Raw genomic sequence first — 11,356 nt, 5'->3', positions numbered from 1 at the left:
ACGCTAACATTGCATGTGTATGCTGCACAATGCTAATTATTAACCATTATTGTGGGCGGAGCCAGGCAAGGGTCAATAAAAACATGAGTGGCCATGCAAACAATGTCTTGAAATATGGTCAAAAAATAAAATTAGCTGTTTTGAATGACATTTTATAATTTTACTTTCACTCTGACTCTAGTGGAGACATTTGAAGTATTTCAAACATAATTTCCAGCGGCTTTAACCTGCACTAGAATTTTAAGTATTCGCACATTTATCTTCTGTAAATTGACGAGTTGATAAAAAGTTCTAGTTTATAAGGAGATAAATGACTTATTGTGGATTTATTGGTCTAAGCTGCATCTCCCATTAATATAGTGACACAGACTTCATCCAGCAGCATGTCAGAGAGTTTCACCAACTATATCTCCTACTTATTTCTGTCTATCTAAAGGCAAAAATAACTGATTACAAAATGCCTCAGTGGTTTAATCACTTTCCTGCATTCTGTCCGCCAGAAGCTCGATGCCACCTGATAATACAGATAACAATCTTAAAGGGCGGGTTATTTATAATGAGGCGAGCCGAGGAAGGGGGCAGATGACACTGTACTGTATTTCATGACCTTGCCAGCTCATTGGTTTGACCAGTAATCCACTTCCATAAAGAGAAAGTGGAGGATTTAGAGGGCTATGAGAGATTGCAATATATACCTTCTTAACTCTCGGTCCGGCTGGGGCTCGGTCTGTGTGTGTGTGACTCTAACGAGCTGATATCTCTGCTCCGATACAGTAAGAACTCCGTCTCTGCCTGTTTAAAAATGTTTTAGTGGATGTAGTCTAAGAGCATGGCATATTTTGATTGTTTGCATGCACATTCTTAGCTTGAAAGCAGTTATAAATGCTAAATCTTGAAGGTAAAACTGTTAGTGTCTTGTTTGTTGAATGAAAATACTGTCATTTAAAAGTTGCTGAAAAAGGTGAAAATCTTTCGAGCTTTGGCCGAATATTTGATGCTTGCTCGCGTGGTTTGTAGGCGCTGTCGAGAGTGATTGATTTTGGTGTACGGTAGTTAGATCTTTTTTATTGATGGTGAAATGCCGTCAATTTTAAAGGCTGTTTGACACTTTTTAGTCGATCTTTAATTGGTGTTCGATTACTTTAATATACTTTAAGTGATAAATAAGTTTAAATGTACAGTTCTTAAATGTTTCTTTCATTACAACAATTTTTATTCTTGTCTGCGGAGTGTTTTTTGTTGTTCTGGATTTCTAAGGTAGATATTTCTGACGTGCACGGTCGCAAAGCGGTGATGTACGATGTGGTGATGTGGCGCACTGAAAGGCAACACCACTACAAGGCTTGAACTTGAAAATCGATCGGTCGGTGTTTATCCTCCTGTCAGCACCCAGGGGTTTCAGACGAAAACCTAGTCTAATCTGCAGCGGCTGCCAACCTCGGTCTCTGTCGTCACTTCACACCTCATTTAATCCCCTCACCAAATTTAGACTGTTTTCTGCACGAGGATTCAGATGTTTCTGCAACAACAAAGATTTAGTTTGTCTTTTACCAAAGAACATAAGAGTGTGATACTAGAGGAGCTGTCACAACAGATGTTGTTTCTGTCGTCTTCCTTTTTTTCTTTTTTGCCTATTTTGCAGACAAGTTCTCTTTTAGATCTATTTTCTCTCTTTAGCTTAAAGGTTTTCTGAAAATAAATAGCACATTACATTCACGACTCAAGTTTTCTGTTTTTCCATGGAAAATGTCTCAACTCGTTTTAATTTTAATCCTCCAGTTTAATCCTCCAGAAACCAATTAAAGTGTTTGAATGTTTAACCACCTTTGGAGCTTTAATGTCCTAAACAAGGAGGAGCACGTGAGACAGATTTTGTTTAAATTTTTTTTCTTTTTGTTTTTACATATTTTAAACTATCTTTTTTTTTTTTTTTTACATATCTATTTTTCTTTTTTTAAAATACACCTTTTTTCAAAGGATTTAGATGCTATTGTACCATCTTGTCTGTATTTTCTCAGCCTGAAGCAGATGAACTGTACGTGCATCTGAGGTCAGCCCAACAGCGAGTTATTTTTGCATTATGCTCTAATGTCTTGTTCGTCCGAGGGATGTTCTGCGGTGTTGGGTTACTGTGAACCCTTCCAATATCCCTGCAGAGACAATCCCCTACTCATAACACACACGCCAATACCTAAGACAAAAATCAGGGCCAAATTTAACCCTGCAGATATTATCCCATCTCCAGAGCAACATGTTGTTATGTCCTCAGGGTTTCGAGTGTCCTAAAATACACTGTGAGCCCTGGAGATACCCCCCCAACCGCCTGTTATTGGTTTACACACGACGGCCATTTGTTCCTGGAGCAGTTATGGGTTTCAGGCCGTCAGACGTCTTTTCTTTCAAGACAAGCCTGCTGTCATTTTTTCCCTCCATAATAAAGACGTTTGGAACAGCTGTTGCTCCAGGAATAGAGTCTTAATCCACTGTTCGTCACAGTGCCTAAACATTACAAACAGCTCAGGCAGCGACTGACTGGCCTCCGAGTACCTCTGGGACCTCAAAGAGCCCCGGCCTGGTACGGAAAAGGTCGGTTTACCCAGTCTAGCGGTATATTTTAGTACTAACAGCAGTAGAGGAAAGTGCAAAATCAAGTAATACACTTATATAGGCTCCTAATTTTATACTTTACTTGATACATTTCTTTTTATGCTATTTTATACACCCACTTAAAAGGACACTAATGGACTTTAAAACATTTTTTGGACAGATTTAATCACTGATTACTTTTAAGATAAATATTTTAAATAAGAAAACAAAGATACTACTCATTGATAAAATACAGTCCATCTGAAAATAAAGTACACTGCATCCCAGCCTTTCAAAAAATCAGTGTCTGGTTGGGACCGTGTGTCTATGGAAGTCCATTTATGCCATTAACAAAACTATATGAAAATTACCCTCTATAATAAAATATCCCCCCATTTTCAGTCATAATTGTCGTATAAAACATCAAAATTATGAGATAATGTCTCTCATAACTATGACTTTTTCTGTCATAATTTCAACTCTTTATCGCATCATTTCGACATAATTATGATAAATATGAGACTATATCTCATGGTTTTATCATCGAGATTAAGTTTTCATCTTATTTCTTTTGTTATTTTATTGTTTGTAATGTGCTTCGATATATTTTCAAATGTGATCCGGAACCCCCGCCGCCCCCCAATCGTCTGGGTAAAATACCGTCACATAGTAATATATCGGACGCAGCCCACTTTTTAGATGTAAGAAAATTTATTAAAAGTGCGTCTTATACACCAAATTTTACGATAACTAAAAAAACGTTTTTTAAATGGTTTTAATTACTACTTCACAGGAAGAACCCAGAGCCAAGTTCACTTAACATCAGGTGTTCCACAAGGGTGCATCCTGGGTCCTCTTATATCAGATTCGGTCAATTTTGTAGAAGTTCTGACCAGCTAATTGTATCTTACATTGGCATGATAAAATCTGATATTTAATATATAGCATTTAGCCTAGCTTGCTATAATGCTCATTTTGGCATGTAACATAGAACCTTTCACCATACGTTCCTTAAGCTTTGTAATATGTTTTAAAATACGCATTTAAATGTGCCATGTTACACAAACCTGCTACATTCAGCATGTGCAACCTGGTAAACAAATATCATGTCTGCATGCTAATGATAGCATGTTAGCATTAGACTCCGAGTTCAGTTTAGGCTGGAAGGTATTCAGTCCTCAGTTTTAGAGGCATCTTTTAATGAAGGGAAAAGTTGGCAAAGTGTACATTTGGACCTGTTGATGGCGCTACAAGACCAGTCAGAGGATCATTAAAGTCACTTTGAGTTATCCTCTGTGGGCTGTATAACCACATTTCTTGTAAATCTATCCAATAGATGCTGAGATATTAAACTTGACTACAGTGTTGGACCACTGTCCCCAGAGCAGCCACGCTGCTAAAATTAGCTTTCTGGTCCTTAAAGGTATTAACACGGCCTCAGTTACAAAGTTCAGTTCCATGAAGTTTCCTGGAATTAACATGAGCCAAATTTGAAATGCGAGACAGATTAGTTTCTATTGGGGGAGTTTCTATTGACATGGAAACAGAACTGTTTAAAGTAAAAATGTGGAGATTAACAAGGGACGTGTGCGTGTACTGTATGGAAAATGTTTTCAGATATTGTTTCTGCTGCTGACATACAATCTGCATAAAATGTTATCTCTGTGGTTAGTCTCGCGTATGAAAGTGTCAGATTCACCTCTCACTAAAAAAGATACTCAAAGCCTGCGTCCTTGTTAGCAGAGGAAGGTTCATGGTATTCATTAATGTTATTTTTGCCATATGGCCATCATGTAACTGGGAAAACATTTTAGACCAATAGGAAGCATATTCTTCTTCATATGTGCACACAATGAATACAAATTGACCTGTATTAATAATAGGTGTTTTGTGTGTCACTAATCAGTTCCATCAAAACTTTACATATCAACTGGTAGAAATGTAATGTTAATGGTCTTTTGTGTTTTTGTTATCAGATAACAACAGGATCCAGCAGCCAAGATGGCCGACGAGTAAGTTTACAGAAATCGAGTGAATGTTTTTATGTTTGTTCCATAGCACCATTCATTAAAGCATTTAAACATTTGTTGTACATTTAGGCCAGAGGATAAAAGAAGAAGTGATTCATTTTTAAGCGAAGGAACCTTTTCAATGTTTATGCTCAAAAGACCATTTGTCACTTTATTTTGATGCAGACCACATGCGGAAGGGAATGCACACACATTTTTTAGATATTGGAATTTGGCATGTTAGCTAATGTAGCATATTATGCCAGTGTTAGTCATGTGATCAAGTACCATGTTACCATACTAATTTCTACAATCTAATCTTGTTTTATGCCTACATTAAGAAATTAAGCATATAAGCATGCTAGTGTTAGCATGTTATGTTAGCATTAGACTCTTATACAGATGAAGCAGTCAGGAAGTCTTGGCAAAGTTTAACCTTTGACAAGCTGCTAGCAAAGTACATAAACAGAATAAGTCTGATATGTAATATACAGCATTTAGCTGTTAGCTCGCTGTAATGCTAACCTTTAGCATGTAACATCGAACACTGATAAACAACAGCATTTCTGCATTTGTAGTGTTAGCACTTTAGCGTTTACCTCAACGTTCAGCTAAAAACCTTTTGAAGGATAAAATATTTTTGAGGACATTTTACAAACTATTTTCTCATCATTTACAACGCTCGAAAGATCATCTGTCTTATAAAACAGAAATTTATTAAAAATAACTTTTGCACTTTTGGCAATCTTTTGGATGTGTTCACTCTTTCGACTGATTTATGGATGTATTGATAGCCTAAAGTACCTAGTACCAGTCTGAGTCATGTTTTGTGTTTTTGTGTGCAGGAAAAGACTGTCCGCGAGGCGTAAGCATACACTGAAGGTAAGGAATCACTGTCGACCAAGTCCAGTTGCCTTTTGGATTAAGCTTAGAATTACCATGACCTGGACTGTAACACCTTTTATTCTCTTGCCTACTTATAAATACTTTATGTTGCATGATGCTGTAATCCACAGAGCTGTATGCTGGTGGTGGCGAATAATTTGTTGGAGGCTGAATCAAACGTGAAATCTGGAGAGCGGGAGAAGTTCCTGGCAGATAAGTGTCCTCCTCTGGAGCTGCCGTACTCCAAGGATGAGCTCACGGTGAGAGAGAAACGGGACAGGCTGTCCCGGGTCGGCCCAGGATTAACTGTAAAAAAAACATGGAGACGAGTTTAAATATATCTTACAAAACACTTACCGTATTCTTATCCTATTATACTTTTTGAAACAATTCTTCTTTGAAACTTTTGCAGAGAACAGAATTCCAAGCATTGTGCATTAACCACTTGATGAATGTATATTAGCCAAGAGTTGGTCAAATTATTTCGTCAAAGTTGAATCACCCAGCGAACTCAACCAAAACTAAAAAAGATGTTTTCTCCTCAGGAACTCTGCCAGAAACTTCACGAGCAGATTGACATCAGTGAGGAGGAGAGATACTGCATAGAGTTCAAGCTGAACATGGTTCTGAATGAGGTGAGATACTTTTCCTGGTATGTTTACTCTATTAATCTTACGCATCTGTGGAGTTAATGTACAGCAGCTTTATGAGGCATTCACTAAACTCTTTTTTAACAACTAGCTAATAAGAGGCCCCCCTTATTATGCAGACTTTCCTTTGTTACAGTGAACAAACAACGGCGACATTGTGAAAGTAAAAGAGGCTTAAGGCTAAAAGAGCTCTGCCTAACTGCGCTCTCATGTGCTATGATTTCCTTTAGGGATTTTTAGTAGGGACATACACTCTAATTAAGAATACATACTTCAAAAGAGTTGCCAACGGAGCAGTGCCTTAAACCTGCAATCCTGCTACGACCAGCAGAGGGAGACTCCAATGGTTGCACAAAGAAGAAAATTCCTTTATTTTAACAGTTTATGGTCTCAGTCTCTAATTTCAAATCGTCTTAAATACAGTTCATTTAGCAAATTGTGGTCCCATTTAGGGTGAATCTGATGATAAAGAAGGGTGTGCTTTAGGGTGGGGCTACCTGTGAATTGACGCTGCCACAGCGACATGTCAACTAGGAGAAACCAAGATGGCGGCGGCCATAATGTCACACCTGAGGCTTCAAAGGGGGATTTAAAAACCAATGGTTGACAATGAAGTGGCTATGTCCATTTCCTTAATACAGTCTATGGCTAGGACCCTGGAGCTGTGCACTTAAGCCCGTTAACATTAATTTAGTCTTATAGCCAAAACATTAATCTTTCCTAAACCTGACCAAGTAGTATTCATGCCTAAATCTAACCAAACTTTCACTGCGTACCAGCTCAGGTTTAGGTACCACCATGACTTCAATGAAATTGCAATTTCCAACCGTTAGCTCTGGAGCAGCACAATAATAATCTTATCCACAAGTTATCCTGGAGGAAACGTTGATGTTTTTGTTACAGCAAAGATATTTTCCTTAAAAACGTCTGTTGTATGCTGTAAAGTTATGGTTATAATGACCATAAAAATACATACAATAACTTATACCTAAAATAAAAGTCTATGTTCCTTCTGTCCTGAATCCTCCTGAAGGTGAGAGACCTCAACATAAAGATTGTGGATCTGAGGGGAAAGTTCAAGAGACCCAGGCTGAAGAAAGTGCGCATGTCTGCCGACGCCATGCTGAAGGCTCTGCTGGGCTCCAAGCACACGGTCAACATGGACCTGAGAGCCAACCTGAAGCAGGTCAAGAAGGAGGTCAAAGAGGAGGTGAGCTGCTTCCTGGTTCAGCCAGACTTCTGTTTAAAACTCAATAAACACGTTAGCTCTAAGGTAAAGTTTAGTTTGACTTCTTGTTATCTCCTTTACATCAGCTTAAACTACAAAAGTCCTTTAAGGATTTGTATTCTTTGATTGTGATGATGATGTTAAGAATAAAGAGTGGAAAGGCAAAAACAGGTCCGCTTCTTTGGTAGATGTAAAACTTGCTGGTGCTAATCTGCTACATGTACCTGGATGTGCTTTGCCTCTCAGTGTGTGTTTTTTAAAATGTTTTGAGAGGTTACTTGGGTTTCATCTTTGTAGCATTTATTTGGGTACAAATAGTTCATCGTTCTGTGTATTTCCCTCTAAGTAGTACCTCGTCATCCTATGAGCTAAATATTGGTATAAACATTATAGAGAGGTACTGAAAACTGAGCCTTTATTATCAATATTTGTTTTAAAGGGATCTATACAAACTAGTAGCTTTTGATTATCAAAGCATCCTGCAGGATCAATCCACGGTTTGTGTGCTTCTGTTGCTTTGTTCCCACATCTTTTTTAATTCTATTATTTGATTATTATTTTTTTTAGTCAAAAAAATCTTATTGTAGAAATTTTTCTTTATATTTTCGGACAGTCCTGCTCACCCCCAGTCAGGGTTCCATCGCTATAACAACCCGCTCACTTTACATTATCCCGCTTATTACACAGCTTTTTACTTAGAAACTTAAAAATGATTATATTTCTTCCATATAAAAATAGTCTGTTACACTTACAGTGAGAGCTGCTACCATAGCAACGGTTAACTCTGTAGCCTTCTTTAAATGAGCTAACTTAGCTGTTGTTACTCACAGTAAAATGAGCTAACCTAGCTGTTATTTCTCATGTTAAATTGAGCTAACCTAGCTGTTATCACTCACAGTAAAATGAGCTAACCTAGCTGTTATTTCTCATGTTAAATTGAGCTAACTTAGCTGTTGTTACTCACAGTAAAATGAGCTAACCTAGCTGTTATTTCTCATGTTAAATTGAGCTAACCTAGCTGTTATCACTCACAGTAAAATGAGCTAACCTAGCTGTTATTACTCACAGTAAAATGAGCTAACCTAGCTGTTATTACTCACATTTAAATGAGCTAACTTAGCTGTTGTTACTCACGTTAAAATGAGCTAACCTAGCTGTTATTACTCACGTTAAAATGAGCTAACCTAGCTGTTATTACTCACAGTAAAATTAGCTAACCTAGCTGTTATTACTCACATTTAAATGAGCTAAGCTAGCTGTTATTTCTCATGTTAAATTGAGCTAAGCTAGCTGTTATTACTCACAGTAAAATGAGCTAACCTAGCTGTTATTACTCACATTAAAATGAGCTAAGCTAGCTGTTATTACTCACGTTAACAGGAGCTAAGCTAGCTGTTATTACTCACGTTAAAATGAGCTAAGCTAGCTGTTATTACTCACGTTAAAATGAGCTAACCTAGCTGTTATTACTCACATTTAAATGAGCTAAGCTAGCTGTTATTTCTCATGTTAAAGTGAGCTAACCTAGCTGTTATTACTCATGCTAAAATGAGCTAACCTAGCTGTTATTTCTCAAGTTAAATTGAGCTAACCTAGCTGTTATCACTCACAGTAAAATGAGCTAACCTAGCTGTTATTTCTCATGTTAAATTGAGCTAACTTAGCTGTTGTTACTCACAGTAAAATGAGCTAACCTAGCTGTTATTTCTCATGTTAAATTGAGCTAACTTAGCTGTTGTTACTCACAGTAAAATGAGCTAACCTAGCTGTTATTTCTCATGTTAAATTGAGCTAACCTAGCTGTTATCACTCACAGTAAAATGAGCTAACCTAGCTGTTATTTCTCATGTTAAATTGAGCTAACCTAGCTGTTATCACTCACAGTAAAATGAGCTAACCTAGCTGTTATTACTCACAGTAAAATGAGCTAACCTAGCTGTTATTACTCACATTTAAATGAGCTAACCTAGCTGTTGTTACTCACGTTAAAATGAGCTAACCTAGCTGTTATTACTCACAGTAAAATGAGCTAACCTAGCTGTTATTACTCACATTAAAATGAGCTAAGCTAGCTGTTATTACTCACGTTAACAGGAGCTAAGCTAGCTGTTATTACTCACGTTAAAATGAGCTAAGCTAGCTGTTATTACTCACGTTAAAATGAGCTAACCTAGCTGTTATTACTCACATTTAAATGAGCTAAGCTAGCTGTTATTTCTCATGTTAAAGTGAGCTAACCTAGCTGTTATTACTCATGCTAAAATGAGCTAAGCTAGCTGTTGTTACTCACATTAAAATAACTAAATGGAATAATTTCCTCTGATGGTGAAGTAAGAAAAGGTGAACAGGGCCGCAGAAATCAGCGCAGCACCTGATGAATGTTTCCCGTCTCATCACTGTCAGTCTGTTGACATTTTCTTTTCCATTACCCGTCTTTAAACACTGCCATATCCCGCACTGTGTTCTTTTAATGTTTACTCCGTGAGCTGTCTTCAGTAGAAAGCCAGTTAAGCTACAAGTAAAGTTTATCACCACTTAAGTCGTGATCATTTCTTTCTAAATGCTATTTCTTATTTTACTTGTAATGTTTTTATTGAAACTAAATGTAATATTGTCTGTGTTTACAGGACAAGCAGCTGCGCGATGTGGGAGACTGGCGTAAGAACATTGAAGACAAGTCTGATAGGAAGAAGATGTTTGATAGTTAAATGTGATCTGTAACTGGTTGTTTGGCTTACGAGTGTTTTTCTGGACAGAATTCGGGACTTGTGTTTTTCTAACTGAGGAGTTTATTCCAAAATGCTGAATAGCCGCTGTAAACCTGTCTATGTCTTTTAAACTGATGTGACGGCTGTGAAGGTGTTACTGATAAACCGTATGAATCTTGATCATATTGAAATCTTGGATACTTTATAAATTTCAGAAGGACGCAGGTAGATTTAGGTTGTCTTGCTTTGGAACAAAACTCTTCAGTTAAATCTATATTGCCTTCTGCTTTAGCCTGTTAAACATACTCTGTGATGTATTTGTACCGTGTGTACCGATGTCAGTTAGTACACGAGTGGTGATTTAAATATTTGCTTTTCTTCTTCCGAGGTTGAGGTTGACTTGTACTTCTGCATCAAAACACTGCTGCATCTTTGATGGGGCTGAACAAACTTTCATCATCTCAATCTTTATTAAATCATTCACTTTGGTGTGTTTAGTACGCCTAATAACAGTCATTTCAAATTGGTACACTCTCTAAAATGTTTTTTTATTTTCACATCTAAGTTAATATGATACCACTTTTACCTGTTTTTATACCTTTATGGCAGAAGAGAAATCTTGTGCTCTTTTCTGGGGAATGTCTTACAACATATCTCTTTTGCATTAAAAGGTTAAAATTAAAAATTAGGTTCACATGAACGTACAAATGTTGTGGCCTTTCTTTAAGTAAAACGTATTTAATATAGTTTTTAATTGATAAGGAACTTCTGTTACCTGACAGACCGACATGATTCTGTGATTTTATTCTGAAAAGCTTCTGGCTCCAGTAACGTTTTCAAACATAATTCATGAATAGATTGGTCCTATTCTCACTCCTACTTTGCCATTTGTCTGCCAACATGTGTGTTATATGTTAGATAAACAATGCCCAGTTTAAAAAGGGAAAAAAACAGGCGTGTTAACCTGACTAAACAGCTACACGCCTGTTTTTGCACGCCATTAGTCATGCAAGCTAAAGCTAAAAAACTGACACATTGCAAGCAACAGTGACTCATCCTTGCAGAAGTATAATTCAGCCGACTGTCTGTACTAAACAACATCATGTCATCTTTTCTAAACTGCTCAAACAAACGTGTGATGTACATTTCTCATCTTGTACCTGTCACATTAAATACAAACGCTTCATGTTCATCCTGTTTATAGTCTTGTTGAATTTGTTAATGCTTGGCTCTATCAGTTTGTTTGAGGACAGAAAGAGAGGATTGTGAGTTTGCAGACATTAGCTTTAG

At 37.2% G+C, this 11,356-nt stretch overlaps 1 protein-coding gene across 1 annotated transcript; it reads left to right on the top strand.

The window, feature by feature from the left end:
• The first annotated feature begins 678 nt into the window (after window positions 1–678).
• LOC138612437 (troponin I, fast skeletal muscle-like) lies at window positions 679–11,258 on the top strand. Its single transcript, XM_069685677.1, has 7 exons — window positions 679–773; window positions 4,563–4,598; window positions 5,441–5,477; window positions 5,612–5,740; window positions 6,026–6,115; window positions 7,164–7,340; window positions 9,986–11,258. Exons 2-7 carry the CDS (start codon window positions 4,588–4,590, stop codon window positions 10,064–10,066), a joined length of 525 nt encoding a protein of 174 aa, XP_069541778.1. The 5' UTR covers window positions 679–773; window positions 4,563–4,587; the 3' UTR covers window positions 10,067–11,258.
• The last annotated feature ends 98 nt before the right edge of the window (window positions 11,259–11,356 follow it).

The sequence above is a fragment of the Semicossyphus pulcher genome, unplaced genomic scaffold (assembly GCF_022749685.1).
Source record: "Semicossyphus pulcher isolate SPU_LCO1_2020_fin unplaced genomic scaffold, fSemPul1.0.p SCAF_8, whole genome shotgun sequence".
NCBI lineage: Eukaryota > Metazoa > Chordata > Actinopteri > Labriformes > Labridae > Semicossyphus > Semicossyphus pulcher.
The sequence above is the reverse complement of the archived record's forward strand: the minus strand, read 5'-3'. Positions and strand labels throughout refer to the sequence as shown.